At 39.6% G+C, this 24,617-nt stretch overlaps 1 protein-coding gene across 3 annotated transcripts in view; it reads left to right on the forward strand.

Annotated features, from left to right (window-relative positions):
- Positions 1-24,617, forward strand: part of acss3 (acyl-CoA synthetase short chain family member 3) — an 89,286-nt gene that overhangs the window by 37,880 nt on the left and 26,789 nt on the right. For all 3 annotated transcript variants that reach the window (XM_059978397.1, XM_059978399.1, XM_059978398.1), the window contains 7 exons: positions 2,347-2,535; positions 11,536-11,670; positions 13,156-13,296; positions 14,362-14,442; positions 14,528-14,623; positions 17,267-17,418; positions 23,507-23,610. In XM_059978397.1, coding sequence (XP_059834380.1) covers positions 2,347-2,535; positions 11,536-11,670; positions 13,156-13,296; positions 14,362-14,442; positions 14,528-14,623; positions 17,267-17,418; positions 23,507-23,610 — 898 coding nt within the window. The remainder of the gene's footprint in view (positions 1-2,346; positions 2,536-11,535; positions 11,671-13,155; positions 13,297-14,361; positions 14,443-14,527; positions 14,624-17,266; positions 17,419-23,506; positions 23,611-24,617) is intronic.

The following is a 24,617-nucleotide window of genomic DNA, read 5'->3' on the forward strand; positions in this document are numbered from 1 at the left end:
GAAGACAAAAGAACACTCCAAGCAATTCTGCAAAAGGGTTATTGAAAAGTACAAGATGGTAGGTAGATGAAAGAAAATTTCCAAGTCACTGAATATCCCTTGGAGTACTGTTAAGAGATGGAAAGAGTATGGCACAGCTGTAAATCTGCTTAGAGCAGTCTGTCCTCAAAAACTGAGTGACTGCGCAAGAAGGGGACTGGTCAGGGAGGCCACCAAGAGACTTGTGACAACTCTGGAGAAGTTACAAGCTTCAGTGGCTGAGATGGGAGAGGCTGCGCATACAATAACTGTTGGCCTGGTACTTCTCCAGTTGCAGCTTAATGGGAGAGTGGCAAAGAGAAGCCACTGTTGGGGGGAAAAACTCACATAAAATCTTAGCTAGAGTTTGCCAGAAGACATGTGGGAGACTCTGAAATCAGCTGGAAGAAGGTTCTATGGTCTGATGAAACCAAAATTGAGCTTTTTGGCCATCAGCCTAAATGCGATGTTTAGCGTAAGCCAAACACAGCACATCATCAACAACACACCGTCTCTCCCTTGAAACATGGTGGTAGTGGTAGCTACATCGTGCTGTGGGGATGCTTCACTGCAGCAGGCCCTGGAAAGGTTGTGAAGGTAGAAGGTAAAATGAATACAGCAAAATACAGGGAAATCCTGCAGGAGAAGCTGATGCAGTCTGGAAGCCAACTGCGACTTGGAAGAAAATTTGTTTTCCAGTAAGATAATGACCCCAAGCATAAAGCCAAATCCACAAAGGAATGTCTTAAAAACAACAAAGTTAATGTGGAGTAGCCAAGTCAGATTCCAGACCTCAATCCAATTAAGAATTTATGGCTGGAAAGGGCTGCTCACTCACGATCCTCATGCAGTCTGACAGAGCTTGAGCACTTTTGTAATGAAGAATAGGGAAAAATTGCAGTGTCCAGATGTGCAAAGCTGACAGAGAGCTATCAACACAGTCTCAAGGCTGTAATATGTCAAAGGTGCATCTACTAAATATTGACTTATTTAGCAAATACTGTTGCAATCAATTATTTTGCTTTAATATTTGTAATTCATTTAGATCACTTTGTAGAGATCTGTTACCACTTAGACACAAAAAAGCCCTTTTCTGTTGATCAGTGTCAAAAAGCCAAATAAATCCACTGTGATTCAATGTTGTCAAACAATAAAGCAGGAAAACTTCCAAGGGGGGAGGGGTGAATACTTTTTATTGGCACTGTAATTTGTGGAATTAGCACTTTTCACTTTAACTTTGTGGCATTCTTATGGATAGAAAAAACTGGTTAGTTGCAGTTAAATCTAGGAGAGCTATTAAAATGTAAGATGGAGCCTTATGCATTTCAGAATGAATGGAATAGCTTTAGTGAGTGGACTGTTATCCTGCTGCCTGCACAACTTCATTAAATTAAGTGCAGGAGGAATCAAAGTAGGATTCCACCTGAATCATCTCTTCTGTTTTTCGGGATTAAAAGCCTCTCCTTGTCTTCACCTCCCAGTCCAATACTTTGTGTATTGAGGCTGCTACCATTTGTAGAGTATTGCAATTCAAATAGGTTAATTGCACATTAACAGGCTAATTAGCCAATGTTATTAATGCTAGTATTTGCAGTCTGCATGAGCTTCTTTTGATTATCATCCACAACCTTTATCCTTGCATCATTTAGTTCAATCAATATATCTTTCTTTTCTTCCCCACTTAACTATACTTAACCAATTCACATTAACTACTCCTGGTAGTGCTGGTTGTTTAAAGCGTCAAAGCTTTTAAAAATAGATTCTGCAGATGTTGGTAACACAAAATGTCAGAGGAGCTCACTTGGTCAGGCAGCATCTGTGCAGGTGAATAAAATCTTAAACCTGAAATTAATTAAAAGATTGGCAAATTATGCAATTGTTCTGCTAGAATTACCAAGCAAGTAATTTGGGGCTGGACAATCTTTAGTTCAGTAGCAAATATTTGATGATCTGAATTAATTAAAGCTTTGATGCACCACAGGGTTCCCAGCCTAGGGTCCAAGGCATAAAAAAAATCTGGGAAAACCTGCACTGGAGCCTCTGTGATGTAACTTGGCTGTGGATTTACATTATCCTGATTTCAAACATAGATTGTACTTCACTCTTCAAAGGAATTAGGTTAAGATTGTCTAGGCTTGATGTGTTTGAATATGGTTACCAAATGAATTGGCCTGTTCCTTGACATACTTATTTGTTAGATGGCAATTTGCTTGAATTTCCATTGTTTGAATTTTTAAAAAAATGTTATTTCTGCAGCAATGTATATTTTATTTCATTCTGGCAGTAATTGTCGGTTGTTAACATTTTATTTCTTTTGGGACCATGTAGGTTTCCAGGTTGGCTGGTGTGCTGGTCAAGCATGGAGTAAAGAAGGGGGATCGAGTTGTCATTTATATGCCGATGATTCCCCAGGCAATGTACACAATGTTGGCCTGTGCAAGAATCGGGGCCACACACAGTCTGATATTTGGCGGCTTTGCATCGAAAGAGCTTTCAGTTCGTGTGGACCATGCCAAGGTAACGAGTTATGATGCGGTTCATCAGATGAGAGTAATATTGGAAAATAAAGGCAGTACAAAATGTGTTGCAATAATCTGAACTACCATTTGGAACTGAAATCTGATAAAATGAACCATCAATATCACCAAAATACTTCACAGGCAAGTTATCATTTTTTTTTTAAATTGAGTCACTTCAGCAGAAATAATTCAAAGAAATTGCAAAAGAAGTTCACAGAGGCAGTTAGAGTTAAGGAGGAAGATCCAGAGTTTGCAATCCTGTTAGCTGATAGTCCAACTGAAATTGGTGAATGATTAAATGTGGCTTTAAAGCACTAGAATGTACAAATGTTCCTGAAGGTTAAACAGGACTGAAAGACACTATTGAGACAGCAAAAAGCAAAACCATAGACAAACCTGAGAATTTACTTATTTATTTATTAAAATACAGTGCAGAATATACCCTTCTGGTACTTTCAGCCGCACCATCCTGATTTAACCTAAGTCTAATCAGAGTACAATTTACAATGACCAATTAACTTACCAACTGGTACATCTTTGGACTGTGGGATGAATCTGGAGCAAACCCGCATATTTCACAAGGAGGACATACTGTACAGATTCCTTAGAAATGACCATAAAACATAGGAGCAGATTTCGGCCATTTGGCCCATTGAATCTGCTCTGCCAATTCATCATAGCTGACTTATTCTCTCTCTAAACTGCATTTTCCCACCTTTCCCCCATAACCTTTGACTAATCAAGAACCTCTGCTTCGAATATACTCAATAACCTGGACTCCATAGCCATCTATGGCAAAGAATTCCACAGATTCATACCCTCTGGCTAAGTAAATTCCTCTTTATCTCTGTTCTAAATGGATATCCCTCTTTGGTGGCTGATGTCTCTGGTTCCTAGACTCATCCATTATAGGAAACACGTCCTATAATTGAATTCCAAACTCCAGCACCCCGAACTGTAATAGTATCATGCTGACAGCTGTGCTTTCATGGCATTTCAAATGGTTAGAATGCAAGGTATTGTTTGACTAGTTGTCAGTGTCAGTCAACAGCCATCGAGTTGGTGGTGAAGTGTACTTGGTGTAAATTAGATGGGTGAATGGAATTCAGGTTGCAGTTTTGAATCCATCTCAAATTTATGATTAGTAAATAAAGGTGGCAGAGCAAACACACATGTAAAATAATCAAGTCTAGAGAAAGTGAAATCATACAAACAGGCTTTAGCAGCACCTGATTTGATGATTGTCAAAATTGGGTGGAAAGCATAATAATGATGTGAATATGTGGGTTGAAGTTGCAAAGGATAGTGACATGTGTTGTGTATTTAATATTTCAGTAATATGAGTAATACTGTAACTATTTTGTTTGATTAAGCATTCTTTGTTGTTTATTCATTATAAAAGTACGTGAATGGCATACATCATCATGCCACCACATCATAAGTGACTCGCTGAAGTAAAAATGAAACTAAGAGACACATCTCCTGACTCACTTTTTTTTTCTTCAATTGGTTTTATGCTTTAGTGTTATAAACTATAACAGTGGTGATGAATAAGTTTTAAATCGAACCAAGATGACCACCTACCTGTTGAAGGGCAGTGAGACATTCGAGATTTTTTTTAGAACGTGCAGCTTGCTTTCTTCACAAGAGGAGAGGATGCTTGAGTTTAAAAAAAGGCAGAAAATGGATGAATTCATGGGTTCATAAACAGTGAATACTGACTGACAAAAATAATAAAAAATAGCAGAAATGGCTGGCTACATTGGAATGATAGATGTGTTTGACGGCAGGGAGGATAACTGAATATTGTATGCTGAGTGTATTGAGTGGCATTTTAAAGCAAATTAAAAGCCAATGAAAAGCCAGTTTTGCTGAGTGCATTGGGTGGAAAAGCATACGGTTTGCTTAGAAGCTCAGTAGCTTGAACCGAGATAGCTAATATTGTGAAAGTTTCAGTCATACTTTAAAAAAGTGGAATAAGCCATATTACATCTACAGTGTACCACCCAGCTACAAATGGCTTGGTGGAAAGATTTGTCCAGAATGCACTGCAAAATAATGTCAGCAGAATATACTACACTGACACTGAATCGGAATCTGACGAATATCCTCCTCGCATGTCACAAAGCAACTTCCTTCTCAGCCTATATCTTACCTGCAACTCTGTTCCTGAGTTGTCTCTTGTGCTCGTGCTTGGATCTCCTCAGACCCAGTCTCAGAAGGAGTATGCAGGACTAACAGCTGAGACAAATGAAGGTTTTTCAAGCAAGGAGGTTCGATGTTTTATCCTGGACAAGCAGTCCCATTGGGGGACTACAGCGGCAATCAAAAAATTAGGTACTTGGAAAGATTAAGGACAGAACTGGACCACACATCTACACAGTAGAGTTTGCGTCTATCATCTGGAGGTGATACTGGTCAGTTGAGGAGGGCAGAGTCAATTGTCAGAGAAGAAAAGTGTCCAAAGCTGTCAGAACCACTTCCTGCAGTCCCAGAGTCAACTCCTACAACCACCATGGAGGAGGTCCCAGACCCTGAGACTGTTTCACAGCAGAGTAACCTCCCTCATTAGGAAAAATGTTATGCCACAAGATTAAACAAACCTCCACGGTGATTAAATCTTCAGGCCTACATGGGACAACTGAAAATTTACGATGCCTTGCATGCCTATATAGTAGTTGTATTATACAGGAGAGTTATATATATTTGAGATGCATTCTACATTGAGTTGGAGTTTGTAGCTAAGCTGTGAAAAGTGTTTTGTATTTAGTATTCTAGTAATATTTGAGTTGTAGATTTATTGTTTAAGTATTCTTTGTTTACATGATTCACTATGGGTTATATGTAAAGTACTTAAACGGTATACATCATCACGCTATCATGTCATAAGTGCGTGCTTTGCTAAAGTAAAATGAAACTAAGACACACACATCTCACAACCTTGTGTTTTCCTTTCAATTAGTCTTGTGTTTTGGTGTTATAAAACATAACAATATGCTTTTCAAATACCCAGAGGCTTTGACAAAAATGCTAGTCTGTTTCCTTTCCAATCAGCTGTGTATTTTGATTATTTTATATATATTTTTTTAAATTTCCATTCTTCTGTGGGTTGAGAACTGTAATGGAACAAATCCAGACAGAGTTCTGAGAAAGCCTGTCAGAAATTTTGGAAGTTGCAGTACATTAAAGGATTTTTTTGTTTTTTTGGAGGAAAGGCATGTATGTTGCATGGTGATTTGGCAGAACAGAAAGTTCTGGAATTTTGTTTTGAGGCAGTGTGCTAACATGAAGAAGGGTGGGTGGTGGGTGTGTGTGGGGTGGGGGGGGAGAGAATTACTAACAGAATAGTGTGAGAGCTGAGGAAAGTTAGATGGTCAACTGATCATTGAGAATACGACTGAAGGAGTTGCCGAAAATGGACAAGGTGGTACAAGGGGGCCAGGAAGTAAAGCTAGAGAACAATGCGGGTAAAATCTTAGATCTTTGGCAGACTGGGATAGCAGAAGTGAGAGAAACATCAGAGGCTGAGGAGGTGCTCTCAGTCATGGGGATTAAGAAGCCCAGAAGATCCTGGTTTGGGAGTTGATAATGGACATTAGTTCAATGAATAACCAGCTAAGTTCTTTCCTGATTGTTGGAAAGAGCCTAGGTTCTACATATTGGTGGTATGTTGGCTTCTCAGTTGGAATCATTCTGCATAGAAACAGGCTCTTTGGCCCAAGCTGAGAGTGACCATCAAATACTCATTAATGCTGTTCCTACAATGATCCCTTTATTCCATCCACGTTCCCATCAATTCCTCCACCCACTCGTACACTCGTCATACCTGCCAATCAACTTAGCATCTCACGTGAGAGGAAACTGGAAGAAGCTATGTGCTCAGATGAAGAATATACCAAGTCTGCACTGGAGGTTGGGACTGGAGATGTGAGGGATCAGTTCCACTGGCTTCATCACTCTGCTGCCCACAGATAATTACTGATTGTTTCCCACAAGAACTCGATTACATAGGTCAGCCCAGGATAATTTTCACCATTGTAATGCTAAGGAATCCCAATAAGGTTTGGACTTCTGCATGTGATAGCGGGAGATATAATGGAGTTTAAATGACTCCTTGCCACTGTTTCCATTCAGGACCATGAGTACAAGCCAATAGAGCTGGTTGCATGTTCTTCAATCCTTACCACAAGGTCCATTTGACTATTCATTGACTCCAACCCTCTCTCAGTATTTAAAGCATTTGCAACATTAGTGACATATTTGCCAATTGAGATGACTTGTACATTTTCTCCACACTCATTTCTGACCTTGCTGAATTAATCTGCTGCTAATTCTTTCCAGTGTTACGATTAGACTGAATAGTTGCATTAGTTCTGTCATATCTACACCAAATTGGGTTTAATTAAACCTCTTAACCCAGCTGTAAATCTGATCTAGTCTCTTTTACTCATTGCTGCCCTACAGTGGCATGTTTTGAAAAAGGACTTAATTTAACTAATTTAATTATTGCACTGAATTTCTTAAATCAATTTATTTGCTTGTTTTAAAACTGAACTACTGGAGACAGTTACTTTCTTTCTAACAATCTCATTAGTTTTAACTCTGTCATTTTGCCATGTTGTCTCATTTTCCAAACATTCAAATTGATGTTTTTTTCTCTTGTTAGGCAGCATGCTGCTGAATCTGATTAACCTTTATGCTTGACTCATCGCCTTTTTCGATGGCATGGAGCTCAAAGCAGCAGGAAGCGATCTAACTACAATTTACATACATTCGCCCACACATCTCAGTCTATATTTCATGAAGCCTTTCAGCTTTTCTGTCCTATCTAACTAAGGAGTTACGATTTTGAAAAAGAAAGGTATTTCAATGGCATCTGTTTTCTTTCCAATACTCTCAATAAATCTAAGGATAAATAAGACTTATTTTGGTATGCATGGGAGCACCAATGCCCTTGAAATGGCAGAATCTATAAAAAGTAGTGGATATAGCCTAGTTCATCATGGGTAAAGTCCTCCCCACCATTGAGCACATTTACAAGGAGCACTTTCGCAGGAAAGCAGCATTCATCATCGAGGACTCCTACCATCCAGGGCATGCTCCCTTTTCACTGCTGCCATTAGGAAGGTGATACAGGAACCTCATGTTCCGCACCACCAGGTTCAGGAATGATTATTATCCCTTAACTGTCAGGCTCTTCAACCAGAGAAGGTAACTGCGCTCACCTCAGCTCTGAACTGCTTCAACAACCTATGGAGTCATTTTTAAGGACTCTACAACTTACCTTCTCAGTATTTATTGTTCAATTATTATTATTATTTTCTTTTTGTAGACTTTTGCACATTGGTTATTTGTCTTTGTGTGTTCTTCCATTGATTCTATTGTGTTTCTTTCTGTTTACCTTGAATGCCCGCAAGAAGTTGAATTTCAGTGTAATATATGGTGACACCTATGTACTTTGATAATAAATTTACCTTGAACTATTTATTCCCCTCCAGGAATGCTGTCTGACTTGCTGAGTTCCTCCAGCATTTTGTGTGTGTTGTTAAGGAGTTATTTTATTATTACTCTTCTCCAGACAGTCTACTCTCCTCACCTCTTGGTGATGTTTGCTCACATGTACTTCTACTTAGAAGCCATTACTCACATAAAACGTGGGGAATGAATGGCACACTCTGACTACTAAAAGCATCAAGGTCAAACCAATCCATTTCACATTACATCCCTTTGTTAGTAAACTTCGTTCATCCACAACGTTAATGTAAAAGAACAGTTCAAGAAAAGAATACAGCCCAGTCCATCACAGGGAAAGCCCTCCTCGCCGCTGGGCACCTCTCCAAGGAGCACTGCCGCAAGAAAGCAACATCCATCGTTGGCGATCCCCACCATCCAGGCTATGTTTTCCTTTTGCCGCTCGCATCGGGATGGAGGTACAGGAGTCTCATGTCGCACAGCATCGGGTTCAGGAACTAGTCATTTACCTTCAACCGTCAGGCTCCTGAACCAGTGGGGATAAATGCGCTCACTGAAAATCTGCGCTTACCACTGAGCACAACTTCGGGTCTCACTTTCAAGGAATCTACAACTCATGGTCTTAGTATTTATGTATTTATTGCTTGATTATTATTATTATTTTAGTATTTGCACAGCTTGTTTTGCATGTCGGTTGCTTGTCAGTCTATTCATGTTGTTTCTCATTGATTCTACTGTATTTCTTTGTTCTACTGTGAATTCCTGCAAGAAAATGAATCACAGGTAGTATATGGTGACATAAACATACTTTGATAATACCTACTTTGAACTTTGAGTGAATTCACATAACCGTTTTGGAGACAAGTGACAGACACCCTGTGAACTGCTGTTCAGAACACTTAAGAAAATCAGATAATCCATTAATATGGAAGACAATTTAAGTAGTTTGCCATTAACTTCAGTAGTGGTTCTGGAATATATCATTTTTAAAATATTTAAAAATTAGATTTTAATTGCTTATCATTTTGCTTGGGTATATCGTAAGTAAAACCATTTTGAAATTTCTATGTCACTATCAGTTCTTCAGAAGATTTATTAAGAGAAAGGAGTTAACTAAATGATGACATCCTGCAATACAATTCAGCATTTACAGTTCTCACTCTTGTGCTGAGAGTTTCATTGCTGCCCTTCTGGGAAAATTAAAAAAAAAAGGGATAATTTATGAAAATAATTAAATGCAAGAAATCCTGTTTTATATAGAACAAATTTAGTTGACTGGCTATAAAGTAACTTAGTGCAGTGATTTGGTACACTGGCAGGAAGATAGCAAGACATTCTCCACAACTTTTCAGTTCCTTAGATATTTAGTTTCAATTGACTTAATTCTGAGCTTATATCCTTGAGGAACTGTTTCATGCAGTGATAATACATTGCATATAGCACATTTGTACTTTGTTTAAATAATTTTTACACAATGTATGCATTCCTGCACAGTACCTACATTAATTTTTCTTAGCTGTCAGAAAATGAAAGGTCGGGTACAGGTCTAATCGAGATGGTGGGGTCCAGACCCCAGAGTGTTCTGAGGTGACTGAACCCGATGTTTGGATGTTGACTTAGGGGGACTGTCCTGTCTCCCTTTCTCTTCACCATTTACACCTCGGACTTCAACTACTGCACAGAGTCTTGCCATCTTCAGAAGTTTTCTGATGACTCTGCCATAGTTGGATGCATCAGCAAGGGAGATGAGGTAGAGTACAGGGCTGTGGTGGGAAACTTTGTCACATGGTGCGAGCAGAATCATCAGCAGCTTAATGTGAAAAAGACTAAGGAGCTGGTGGTGGACCTGAGGAGGCCTAAGGCACCGGTGACCGCTGTTTCCATCCAAGGGGTCAGTGTGGACATAATGAAGGATTACAAATACCTGGGGATACGAATGGACAACAAACTGGACTGGTCAAAGAACACTGAGGCTGTCTTCAAGAAGGGTCAGAGCCGTCTCTATTTCCCGAGGAGACTGAGGTCCTTTAACATCTGCCGGACAATGCTGAGGATGTTCTACGAGTCTGTGGTGGCCAGTGCTATCATGTTTGCTGTTGTGTGCTGGGGCAGCAGGCTGAGGGTAGCAGACTCCAACAGAATCACCAAACTCATTCGTAAGGCCAGTGATGTTGTGGGGGTGGAACTGGACTCTCTGACGGTGGTGTCTGAAAAGAGGATGCTATCCAAGTTTCATGCCATCTTGGACAATGACTGCCATCCACCCCATAATGTACTGGTTAGGCACAGGAGTATATTCAGCCAGAGACTCATTCCACCGAGATGCAACATTGAGCGTCATAGGAAGTCATTCCTGCCTGTGGCCATCAAACTTTACAACTTCTCCCTCGGAGTGTCAGACACCCTGAGCCAATAGGCTGGTCCTGGACTTCTTTCCACTTGGCATAATTTACTTATCATTATTTAATTATTTAAGGTTTTATATTGCTATATTTCTACACTATTCTTGATTGGTGCGACTGTAACGAAATCCAGTTTCCCACGGGATCAATAAAGTATGTCTGTCTGAAAAGGCCAGGGTGTCAGAGCTTGAGGTGAGGGATAGCTGTTGCAGCCCACTACTCAACAACGTTTACTCAGCTCTGCGCTGAACTATGGGTCTCCGTCTCTCTTTCTGGGCTTCAGTTCAGTATGCTATTGGCTTGCTGTTATTGTTTGCCTGGTTTGTTTGTTTTCTCTCTCTCTCTCTCTCTCTCTCTGCACATTGGGTGTTCGACAGTCTTTTTCCATGGATTCTTTTGGGTTTCTTTGTTTTGTGGCTGCCTGATCCCAGAATCAGAATCAGAGGCAGGTTTAATATCACTGGCACACATTGTGAAATTTGTTGATATACAGCAGCAGTACATTGCAATACATGATAATAGGAAAAAACTGTAAATTACAGTAAGTATATAAAATAGTCAAATTAACTAAGTAGTGAGGTAGTGTCCATTCAGAAAATGCATAGTAGAGGGGAAGAAGCTGTTCCTGAATCGTTGAGTGTGTGCTATTCCTGATGGTAGCAAGGATGGTCAAAGGCATGACCTGGGTGACAGGGGTCCTCAGTGACAGATGCCATCTTTTTGAGGCACTGCTCCTTGAAGGTGTCTAGGATACTACAGAGGCTAGTGCCCATGGTAGAGATGACAAAGTTTACAAATCTTTGCAGCTTTTTTTCAATCCTGTGCAGTAGCCAACACCCCCGTACCAGACAGTGATGTAAAATTCCCTCCTTTAACCGTTCCCTTTATTCACCACTTCTTCCATTTAAGAAACTTCTATCCATCTGAGCAAATAGCGGCCTCCTATGGCTTTTGTGTTTTTTGTTTAGCTTTGTTTAATAATGCTTCTGATATTAGATAAGCATATTAGATATTATGCGGTGCTAAAAGCGAAGGATAAATACATATTGATGTCATTCATAGTTAGTTTTTAAAGAAAATGCTTTCTCCATTAAGTGAATCACATCTGTTCCCCTACACTGTAGCCCAAACTGATTGTCACAGCATCATTTGGAGTTGAGCCATCAAGAAGAATAGCGTACATACCACTGCTGGAAAAAGCTTTGGAAATGGCTGAACACAAGCCAGAAAAAGTCATCATTTACAATCGACCTAACATGGTGAGTGTTAAATTCAACCTGCTGTCATTTTCATAAAAAACTTGCTTTAACAATTTTGTGAAATCTTTCCTTATTTCTGTACTTAACAGTCATGCATCTTTGTCATATTTCTCATTTAGAATGATCTCCTTTTTCACTTATTATGCCATAGGAGGCCATTCAGCCCATTGCCAGAGCTATCCCATCGATCCTCTCATTTTCCTGAAGGGAATCCTCTCTTACACGATGTTAGATTGTACCTTCACTATAACATCATCTGTCTACCACAACTAATCACCATCTTTGGGATGTGTAAGGAAATTGGAGCAGCTGGCAAAAATCTGTGTGGTTATAGGGGGAGAGGGCAAACTGCAGCATGCAAGGGCAGGATTAAGCTTGGGTTCCTGTTGCTGGGAAACAGCAGCACTCACTGCTGTGCTACCTCGTAAGTGGTTGTTCTCAGTAACTGGTCACTGAAAAGAATGGGACTGTCAGATACCTTGCTCCAAATCCAGAAGTGATGTCTGTTCTTCTTCAATGCTCGAGGTTAGGTCAGCTGAGATTAGCTAATTCCCAATCAGCAAGAGTCAACCCAAGCAGGTTTCTGGTCTACAAGCTCAGCTGATGTGATGAGCCACTTTGGGTACCTTTAAAACACTTATCTTTGATTGAATCTTGTTATGAAGCAGCCATGTAGATGTCATTCAGATCGTACCGTATAATGTAGAGTCCTTGCCATCTTTACTGCACAATAGGTGCTGGAAATCCAGAGTAACACACTCCCAAAATGCCAGAGGAACTCTGCAGGTCAGGCAGCATCTATAAAGAAGAATGAACAGTTGATGTTTCATGCGGAGACCCTTCATCAGGCCATTTTTATTGCTCCCATTTAAAGAATGTGGTTTTGGTGTCGGTTTATTGTTTCCACATCTACTTCGATCCTGTGAAAAGCTTTTGCTTGTGTGCCAGCCTGGCAGATCCCACATACGTTGAGGTAGTAGAAAGAAAGCCAGAATGTGGGATAGAGTGTTGCAGATACAGGGAAGTGCAATATAGGGAAACAAATAAATTGCAAGGGACGTGACAAGATAGATTCGCACACCTCCATCGGTCTCCTGTGTCATAATAAGCAGGAAATCATTCTGTAGGTGTGAAAGTCAATTCATTGTACAGCCATCGTGTTTGTGGGAATATATTCAAATTGACAAATTATTTTTTATTCATTATATGAAATGGGTTCATGATGTATGATGGTGTAAAAATGTAAAGTCAAGGCCTTTATCTTCAAAAAAAAAGGAAGATTCTATGTTGTTGGTATGGTAGGAAATTGATAATTCCCATTGACTTATTACTTTATTGCAATTTAAACAGATGGTGATCGTGGAATTAGTTATATAGCAATTATCTATCAATAAGTGCTAATGAAACTAAAGATTATAAGTTTAATAGACTGTGTAGTACAATTATGTACTGTTCTTCTAGTTCTATTTTTAAATTATGTCGTAGGAGAGAGTTCATTTGACCTGTGGTCGTGGGCTAGACTGGGATGAAGAGGTTTCCGCTGCTCAATGCCATGACTGTGTCCCTGTATCTTCAGACCATCCCTTGTACATTCTTTACACTTCGGGAACAACAGGAATGCCAAAGGTATAAATTTCAATTCCCCTGACGTGGCTTGAATTTTCCTAGTGGAAACGGCGTAAAGCATCTTAAAATGATAGGACGGCATGTGTGCTTATTTTAAAATACGCAACAAATGCTGAGTTTGTGGACCTATAATTTTAAATTATCAGGAGAATGATGACTGTAATAACCAGAGAGTGAAAACTATCAATATTAGCGAAGAACACACTGCATTTTCTCTCGTTTCATCTAGGTATGTGCATTCAAATGGTGTTCATTCTTCTTCCATGGTTGGCTAGTACTGACTTCTTCTGCGAGTCGACTGAAAAATGCCTTATAGCAAATCAAATGATTATTCATCTCAGTATAATTGAAAGACAGCAGGCTGTTCAAACTGGAGAGCAAGCAACTGAACCAGTTCTGCCCTTAGCTAAATAACCTTTTCTATCATGCACAGTCACACAGTTCCAGCTTCCTTCAATCACTGAAACACTGGTTTCTTTTCACTTCTATAATCTAGGGATGCAAAGAAAATATGTGATGTGCTGATGCCTTCTCACAAGAGATGGAGTATACACAATAAATGGCGTTGATTATTAAACTATTTTTGTGCCAAGATGAAGCCACATTCATGGTGGAGCAGCAACACCTTATATTCTGTCTGGGTACCCTCCAACCTGAAAGCAAGAATATTGATTTCTCCTTCCAGTAAACAAATTACCCCGATCCCTTCGTTTATTCCCGGCTCTGACATTTTACTTCTCACCTACTATTACTTCCCCTGTGATCCCTCCTCCTTCCCTTTCTCCTATGGTCTACTTGCCTCTTTTACCAGATTCCTTCTTCTCCAGCCCATGACCTTTCCCACTCACCCGGCTTCACCTTCCCTTAGCCTCTTTCCCCTCCCCCCCTTTATTCCGGCATCTTCCTCCTTCCTTCTCTGTCCTGAAGAGGAGTCTCAGCCTGAAACGTTGACGGTCTGTTCATTTCCATAGATATTGTACGACCTGCGGAGTTCCTCCAGCATTTTGTGCGTGTGTGGCTTAGGATTTCTAGCATCTACAGACCTGTCTTGTGTCTATTTCTCAGGGAGTTGTTCGTGCATCTGGGGGATACAGCGTAATGCTTAAATGGACCATGTCAAAAGTGTACGGTCTTAAACCTGGTGAGGTAAAGTTTGCTTCTCTTACTTCTGCAAAATTGTCTCTGGAACTACATTTTATAACATAAAGACTTTTTATTTTGTATTTTCCAGGTTTGGTGGGCTGCTTCTGACCTGGGTTGGGTAGTAGGACATTCTTATATTTGCTATGCACCTCTTCTTCATGGGAATACGTCCATCTTGTATGAGGTTGGTAGAAGGAGAGTATTATGATACCTCGTGTTTTTGCAGAAGAGGTTGCAAAGAGGAGCATTATAGACCTTGAATGATGAGTGCATCAGGTCTCCAACTGTGCCATTGTAATTGATCTGGATTTAAGAGAGTAAGGAGTATTTCAAATTTCTTGAGTGCTGCAATGATAGATAAGTGAAAAAATAGTTATCCGGTGAATCAAAGTAATTAGTGTTCTGCAATCTCTAGATTTTGGAGATCTGAAGTTAATTTGGGGACCGCTTCATCAAGCTCCTCCGCTCCATCTGGCAAAAGTGGAACTTCCTGGTGGCTAAACATTTAAATTCTGATTCCCATCCCACTCTCATTCCGACATGTCAGTCCACAGCCTCCCCCTGTGTCACAATCAGGCCACCCTCAGGGTGGAGGAGCAACACCTTTATGTTCTGTCTGGGTAGCCTCCAACCTGATGGCATGAACATTAATTTCTCCTGGTAAAAAATACTTCTCTCCCCTCCCCTCTTTTGTTCCCCACTCTGTGATGCACCATCAATAACTCACTCTGAGACGTAAGGCGAGATATCGGCTTTTATTGACTGGAAGAAGGAACCAGGAGTGAGTGTCCATCATACTATGACCTGGAGACTGAGGCCGAGCGTCAGGCCTCAATCGCCTTTATACAGGGGCCTGTGGGAGGAGCCACAGGAGCAGTCAGCAGGGGGCGTGTCCAGACAGGCACATAGTTCACCACATTCTGGCCTCTCACCTCCTTTTACCTGCCAGTCATCTCCCCCGGGTCCCCTCCTCCTTCCCTTTCTCGTATGGTCCACTCTCCTCTCCTATCAGATTCCTTCTTCTCCAGTTCTTTACCTTTCCCACCCACCTGGCTTCACCTATCACCTTCCAGCTAGCCTCCTCCCCTCTTTTTCAGTCCAGTCTCGTCCAGTCTTTATTTTCTGGTGTCTTCCCCCTTCCTTCCTTTTTTTTTCAGTTCTGAAGGCATGAAATGTTGACGGTTCATTAATGTCTATCGATGCTGTCTGACCTGCTGAATTCCTCCAGCATTTTGTGTGTGTTGCTTTGGATTTCCAGCATCTGCAGACTTCCTTGTGTTTCAAATTCTAGAGACTCTGAGCAAATTTTTTGATGAGAGATTCTACCTGACATGCCGTGTTTCTGTTTTTCTTAACATACTGACATTCAGTGTAGGATTAAAAATATCTGCTGGTGGTCACTCTGTAGGCAATCACCCAAAGGATAAAATTCTCATGAGCTTGACAAGGTAGATTCTGAGTTGACGTATTGGTATGTGTTAGATGGGCCAAAGGGCCTCTTTCTGTACTCCAGTGCTCTATGACTCTATGAATGTATGTGCAGGGGACATATTTTCAAAGGGTCAGTCATTCAGAACAGAGAGAAATAACTGTCTTCACTCTAAGGCTTCTGAAACTGTGAGTTCACCATGCAGAAAGCATTTTAACAGAGTGTACTAAAGTTAGAAATGACTGGATTTTCAGATAGTAAGGGAAATATAGTTAATGTAGAAAAGTGGTACTGAAATAAAAGCTCAGCCATGGTTTTATTGAATGATGGATCAAATCAAAGCGCCTCCTAGTTTTGTTTAAGCTCTTGTATTCTTATTTTAGCTCTATTTTTATGCACAGAAAATGCACAAAAGCCTTTTCCTCCCTAAACCAGAATGCGTGCCTGTGGTTGAAATCTCGCCACTGGGGATTAGAACCTCGGATGTTTGTGGTTGTTGTCAGCCGTGTGTGTGATGATGTCATCGCCTGTGCAGAGCCTTCGCTGCAATTGCTGACGAGTGGATGTACTGCATTTTCACATACCATAAAGGGGGAGCAAAGCTCACAGCAAAAAGACGTGAATTAATGTGTCCCATGGAAATTTAATGATTTTTGCTCATAGGCTCTGCCAGAATCCATTTCCTGTGCTCTATCGAAATGTTCTGAAGAGACTCGATCTCTATGTTTATTCAAAGTTCAAAGTAAATTTTATTATCAAAGTACATATATGAAACCCTATACAACCCTGGGATTTATTTTTTTGTGGGCATACTCAACAAATCTATAGAATAATAACTAACAGAATCGATGAAAGACCACCCAACAAGGACTTTCAACCAGAGTGCAGAAGGCAATAAACTGAGCAAATGCAAAAAGAAGAAATAGTGATATAAATAAATAAACAATAAATATCGAGAGCGCAAGATGAAGAGACTTTGAAAGTGAGTCCTTTGGTTGTGGGGACATTTCAGCAATGGGGCAAGTGAAGTTATCCCCTTTGGTTCCAGAGGCTAATATTTGAGGGGGAGTAACTGTTTCTAAACCTGGTGGTGTGAGTGATGAGGCTCCTGTACCTTCTTCCGGATGGCAGCAGTGAAAAGAGAGCGTGACCTGGGTGATGGGGGGTGGGGGGGGGGGGGTGGTCCTTGATGGTGGATGCTGCTTTCCTGTGACAGTGTTTCATGTAGATGCCCTCAGTGGTGGGGAGGTAGATTTTTAGGCAGTGAAGGAGTTGAGCAATATGGTGTCAGGGCAGGATAGCGACTTGAAGTAAACGATGAGCTATGTGACCTTACTGACAGATGGGCCAAGAACGATGGGCTGAGTAGCCTATTGAATTATTTGTTCCTCTTTGCAGGGGAAGCCTGTTGGGACCCCAGATGCCGGAGCATATTTCCGCTTGCTATCTGACCATGGCGTGGTAGCTTTATTCACTGCACCGACAGCACTGCGAGTAATTCGTCAGCAGGACCCCGAGGCTGTGCTTGGAAGACAGTACCATTTTCCAAGGTGACTCTTTCCTGGCTTGGGAAACTGAAATGAACATTGCGGTTTAAACTGCACTGCCGTTTACTTCCTTCAGTTGATCTGATGTTGGAATGCCAGGGTCATTTTGCATGGTGAGCTTGATGTGGTTTCTTGGCACATGGAAGGGTCTATATTTAGCAAAGAATAGATGGATAGAGTGTAGAGAAATATGTGTTAGATTTCTAAGCCAACAGAGTTTATGCAGCTTTAGGGTGAAAGGTCCTGCACTTGCTTTACTTTGGCTGTGGTCAGGTTGGTCAAAATTGCTTTCAAGCCTGCTTGAAACCATATGGGGATTGATTTTAAATACCCTGTGATTAAAAAATGCAGGGAAAAGAACTAGAGAAACATGCGCTGGCTCTGTCAACATGAAGGGGGCTGTATTCTGTATAATGTGGAAACACATTTAATTTCTTATCAACTGAATTCCTGATGCTGACATCAGGAAGTGAGCTGCACATGGCTGTTGCTAACATTATTAACACTGTAACATTACAATATGATGTAGCAAGTCATGGTCAACACCTTTAACATTGTAGCATTAAACTCAAGCTAATTGTGGTTAATCGCGTGAATTAAAAGCAAGCATGTCAATAGCAGCTTTAATCACATTTGAAAAAATATGAACTAGAAAGTACAAAAAGATGATATTTGGAGAGAGGGAGACAGGAGGGGTTTGGGGAGAGGTGGCGGTTGTATGGAGGAAGAGTTGCTGCCTGAGAAAGTAGGGATAGCAGCTGAAAAATCCAAGAGGGAGTGAGAAGGGTGGTAGTATTCTCTGGATGGCTACTGCTCTGGCAGCTTATTAAACTGAACGGGGTCAGTGGTTTCAGGTACAAATGGACACCACAAAAGTGTTTAGCAATAATGTGGATTTGATTTGAATAGTTATACTTAATTGTGGAATACTGGATTGCTAAGTTCCTGTGTTTTGTGGTTTCTACTCAAGCAGTGACAGTGAAGTCAGCAGCAAAGGGATGGATGACAATTGTTGACTCTCAAGGGAATGTAATTCTGTAGGCAGTTCCAGTAAACATTCTTAATTGCCGTTAAAGGTGAGGACCCACCTTCCTAATGCCTGTGATGTTTGGATAGTGAAAAACACTGCTATCGTGAGTAGCTCCAACATTTTGAATGATTGGTCACACAGGAATAGGGATGAGGCTGCCAGGTGAATATGTTGTGTGACCTGGAATCCACATTACAGGTGTCAGAGAACCAAACTTAATGCCCTTTTAAGTGGGGCATCTCGAGGCTTTTGTGATGTTACGTGGAAACAGCAATAATAGATGTGGAACGGAGTCAGGGAATTATTGCAAAACAACTAAGTTTATTAACACCCAAGCAGAAACATGGAAAATTAAACAAGCGACTAACTTAAAATGAAGTTAACAGCACTATGCGTCTATAGCTCCCAAACGATTCTTAACAGAGTCTGGAGCACAGTCTCAGCATGTCAGTCAAGGGACTCACGGGGGAATTGATAGAGACTTTTAGTTTTGAAGTGTAGTGAATTGACGATCTTGAAGATGGAGATTCAAAATACAGCGAAGAAGCGAGTCGTGCAGAGGTACACTGAATCGGCCACTGTACCTTTCCAAAGGCGATTAGGCGGACACGCACAGTACCTCTCGAGTGCTGATCTCACAAAGCTGCCACCGTACCTTTACAGTGGAAGAAGAGTCCACAAAAAGTGAGAATTTCATCACGAGAAATCCCTTTTCTAGGGCTGGTCACCACACACCCGAGACTTTGCAGGGGTCACCAAAGTGAGTGCCAGAAATCCACGTTTGGATTACGAAATGTCAGTCACCTCCGAAATGCACAGCGCCATCGATTACCCACTCCCTTCTGGGTTTGATCGAAGCTTGCACTCTTCACTCTCACTAACGGCTCTGCTGTCCAAACACCATGACTCTCCACCAAAGTGGGTCTCTCGCCAAAGTGTGTCTCCGGAGCAATCTGTGCGGCTACTTTTATATTGTTGGGATAGGTCATCGCATGATACTAGCAAGAAACAAAGTCACGGATTTCTTGTACATCAAGTACTCTGCTAAGAATTGATACTGGGGCACATGACACACAGATTCACGTACATCACGTACCATGCCAGGTGTTGAAACTGGGGTTCGTAACAGTGAGTGCTGACTAGGAAACAAATTATGGCACGAGACAGGCATTGCAATGATTTTGGGGTGTAGTGAATGCTCGGGGCGGTTGCATTATGTTTAATGAACTCGGGTTCATTGGTCACTGTGGCTTCAATGGAGGGGTGATTGGATTTTCATTAGAGATGAGATAAAGGAGCAGAATTAGGCTGCTTTGCCATCAAGTTTGCTGTGCCATTTCATCATGGCTGATCCATTTTCCCTCTGAGCCCCAATCTCCTCCCTTCTCCCATATACCTCATGCCCTGACTGATCAAGAATCTATCAACCTCTGTCTTAAATATCCCCAATGGCTTGGCCTCCATGGCCACATATGGCAATGAATTCCACAGTTTCACCACTTTCTGGCTAAAGAAATCCCTCCTCACCTCCATTCTAATAGGACACCACTCTATTCTGAGGCTGTGTCCTCTGGTCCTAATCTCCCCCACCATAGGAAACATCCTCTTCACATCCATTGTATCGAGGCCTTTCAAAATTCAATAGGATTCAATGAGGTGTCTCCCCTCATTCTTCTAAATTCCAGTGAGTACAAGCCCAGAGTCATCAAGTGCTCTTGTTATGATAAGCCTTTCAACCCCATGAACCTTCTTTGAGCCCTCTCCAGTGTCAGCACATGCTTTCTTAAGATAAGGGGTTCAAAACTATTCCCAGTGTTCCAAGTGATGCCTTATCAGTGCTTTATAAAGCCTCATCCTTGCTTTTATATTCTTTTCCTTTTGAAATGAATGCTAACATTGCATTTGCTTCCCTCACCATTGACTCAACTTGGAAATTAATTTACAGGAAATCCTGCACAAGATCTTTGCACCTCAGATTTTTGAATTTTCTCTCCATTTCTTACCTTTAGAGATGGTCACTGTCAGGCAACTTAGATAAACAATGGAAACTTTCAGAGGGTGGTGAATCTCGGGAATTCTTTACCTGAGTGGTCGTGAGGGCTTTTGAAAAGGAACTAGGTAAAGATTTGAAAGACTCCTTTACATTAAAAGAGGTTGAAGAAGCTTTAGGATCACTTCAGAGTAATAATTCCCCAGGAGAAGATGGTTTTCCTCCTGAATTTTATAAAAAATTTAAAGATTTATTAATTCCTCCTTTTATGGAATTAATATATCAAGTGGAAAGAATGCATAAATTCCCACAATCTTTTTCAACAGTGATCATAACTGTATTGCCAAAAAATGATAGAGATCCTTTAAAACCAACATCATACAGGCCTATTTCTTTGTTGAATACAGATTATAAAATAATATCAAAAATTTTATCTAATAGAATATTTAAATATTTACCAAAATTAATACATATGGATCAAACAGGTTTTATTAAAAATAGACAATCAATGGATAATATAACCTGGTTACTTAGTATAATTCATTTGGCACAAAAAAGAGAGGAAATGAGTGTGACAGTTGCTTTGGATGCAGAAAAAGCATTTGATAGATTGGAATGGGATTTTTTATTTAAGGCATTGGACAATATGAATTAGGAAAATCTTTTATAAAATGGATTAAAACCTGAAATACTAATCCTCAAGCTAAAGTAGTTACAAATGGTCAGATTTCAACACCATTTTGCTTAATGAGGTCAATGAGACAAGGCTGCCCATTATCACCTGCTTTATTTGTATTGGCAATAGAACCATTAGCTGAATTAATTAGAACAGATTCAGACATTGTGGGCTTCAGAGTTAATCAAGAAGAATATAAGATTAATTTATTTGCTGATGATGTTTTGATTTATTTTACAAACCCATTGCAATCTTTGCAAAGACTATCTTTTAGATTGGAAGAATATGGGAAAATATCAGGGTACAAAGTAAATTGGGATAAAAGTGAAATTTTACCCCTTACCAAAGGAAATTATAATCAATGTCGATTAGTAACTCAATTTCGAAGGCCAATAAATGGGATAAAATATTTAGGTATTAGAGTCGATAATGATGTAAAAAATTTATATAAACAAATTATTTGCCATTATTAAAAAAAATAAAAGAGGATCTTGATAAATGGATGATGTTACCAATAACATTAATAGGTAGAGTTAATGCTGTAAAAATTAATATATTTCCTAGATTGCAATATTTATTCCAAACTTTACCAAAATTACCTCAGAAGTTCTTTCAAGAACTGAATAAATATGTAAGGAAATTTCTTTGGAAAGGAAAGATGTCAAGAATACCATTGGAAAAATTGACATGTAAATTTGATTTAGGAGGGTTACAACTTCCAAATTTTAAGAATTATTATAAAGCAAATCAACTTAGATTTATTGCGTCTTTTTTTGATGAAGAAAAACCGGCATGGATTAGAATAGAATTAGATAAGATAGGAGAAAACATATCAGAAGATTTTATATATAAATGGGAATCCAAATGGATACGGGAAAAAAAAGAATCTTCTATATTAAGACACTTGATTGATTTATGGAATAAGGTAAATATGGACGATGAGATAAAGAAATCTTTATTACCAAAAATAACTTTAATTCAAAATAGGCTTATTCCTTTTACAATGGATAATAAACTTTTACATAATTGGTTCCAAAAGGGGATTAAATATATAGGTGATTGTTTTGAAGGAGGTATATTGATGTCGTTTGATCAATTAAAAAATAAATATAAAATATCAAACAACACTCTTTTCTGTTATTTTCAATTTAAGGCTTATTTACAAGAAAAGGTGGGTCAAACAATGTTAATGCCAAAACCTAACAAAATAGAAATATTAATTCAAAAAGGAAAAATTTAAAAATTTACATCCTGTATGTACAATTTGATTCAAAAACAGATGATTAAATCAGGAATTCATAAATCAAGACAAAAATGGGAATCTGATTTGAATATTAAAATTGATGGAAAAAACTGGTCAAGATTATGTTCTGATAGTATGATAAATACAATAAATGTTCAACTTAGATTAGTACAATATAATTTTTTACATCAATTATATATAACACCACAGAAAATAAATAGATTAAATTCAAATATGTCTGACCAATGTTTTCGATGTATTCAAGAAATTGGTACTTTTTTACATTCTACTTGTTTTAAAATTCAATCATTTTGGATAAATCTAAGACTTTTATTGGAACAAATTACTGGAGTACAACTCCCACATAGTCCAATATTATTTTTATTAGGAGACATTGAAGGGACAATACCGAAACTTAAATTGAATAAGTATCAGAAAAAATTTATAAAAATTGCATTGGCAGTAGCCAAAAAAGTTATCGCAGTTACTTGGAAATCTGACTTATATTTAACTATGGATCATTGGAATAATGAAATATATAGTTGTATTCCACTTGAAAAAATTACATATTATCTAAGAAATGAATATGATATATTTTTGAAAATTTGGCTCCCATACCTACAAAAGATAGGATTAAATAGATAGGTCCTTTGAAGATAAAATTATAAAGTAATTGGGAAAAGTAAAAGTTAAAATTAAAATTATTTTGAACTCCATGGAGCACGAGGGGATCCTCCAAAATCCAGGCATTCTTTCTCTTCTTTCTTTCTTTTTTTTTCTTTCTTTAGATAAGGGTTTAATGGGGGGAGGGGGAGGGTCAATATTTTTTTTTCTCTTTCACTATTTTATCATTACATTTATTCTTTGTAATTTTCTAAAAAAATAATAAATAAATAAAGATTTGAAAGACAAGGAAATAGTAGGACCAGGGGAACTGGGCAGATCAGCCAAGATAATTTTGAAAGGAGGTGTGGGTTTTGTGGGTCAATTGGCCTACACCTGCTCTATTTTCTTGTTTGTTCTGTTTTTCAAAAATGCCTCTAGTTTCTTAGGAACGCTATAGGAAGCCAAAGTATGGTAAGATCAGGGAGCAAGAAATTTTTAAAAAAAAAATCTTTCCTCTGTGTCATACCATTAATGTTTTTACTCCAGATTCCGGACTTTATTTGTGGCTGGGGAGCATTGCGATCTAGATACTTTGAAATGGGCCAAACAAATCTTCAGTGTTCCCGTTCTAGATCATTGGTGGCAAACAGGTGAGTATTGTTGCTATCAATAGTTATTTGTAGTGTGTTATTATCACCTGCACAAAGTACATGAAATGTGCTCTTCAGAGGTGCAAGGATTCACACATAAAGGCACAAGAGAAGCCACTGAGCCTGTCAACTCTGTGCTGCCTCCAAGCAGAGTTATCCCATCAATCCCTTCTTGGTTCTCAGTCTACCATTGCCATCATGCTGGGGGCACCATGCTAAGTTCAATAAGGAGTAGAGAAGGCCATGCCAGGGACACCATTATTGAGAGGGGGAAATAAGATTCCTACCTGTTGAACCCCCAGCGGAAAGGCTGCAGAATGCAAAAGAGAGAGGCAGGTGGTCCCACAACTAAAGGATCAGGTAAGTGCTCTGCAGCTCAGTCACCTTCAGTTCTGAATGGTGTAGGGCAGATTAGTATTTAATGGAAGGATGAGATGCCAGAATATGGAGGATGCTAATGTACGAGGGGTGATTGATAAGTTCATAGCCTAAGGTAGGAAGAGTCAATTTTAGAAAACTTAGCACATTTATTTTTCAACATAGTTCCTTCCTACGTTTACACACTTAGTCCAGTGGTTGTGGAGCATACGGATCTTGGACCTCCAGAAAGTGTCCACAGCAGGGGTGATTGATAAGTTCGTGGTCTAAGGTAGAAGGAGATGAGTTACACAGCTCTTGTTACATGCATGTGCGGTTCAACTCTTTGAGTGATTATGCAGAAAGTTTGAAGTTAATAACACATCCAGGGTGATTGATAAGTTTGTGGCCTAAGCTAGGAGTTGTTATTAACCTTAAACTTTCTGCATAATCACTCAGAGTTGACCTGCATGTGCATGTAACGAGAGCTGTATAACTCATCTTCTTCTACCCTAGGCCACAAACTTATCAATCACCCCTGCTGTGGACACTTTCTGGAGGTCCAAGATCCGTATGGTCCACGACTGCTGGACTGTGTGTGTAAATGTAGGAGGGGACTATGATGAAAAATAAATGTGCTGGGTTTTCTA

Source organism: Hypanus sabinus, chromosome 8 (assembly GCF_030144855.1).
Source record: "Hypanus sabinus isolate sHypSab1 chromosome 8, sHypSab1.hap1, whole genome shotgun sequence".
In the NCBI taxonomy this organism is placed as follows: Eukaryota; Metazoa; Chordata; class Chondrichthyes; order Myliobatiformes; family Dasyatidae; genus Hypanus; species Hypanus sabinus.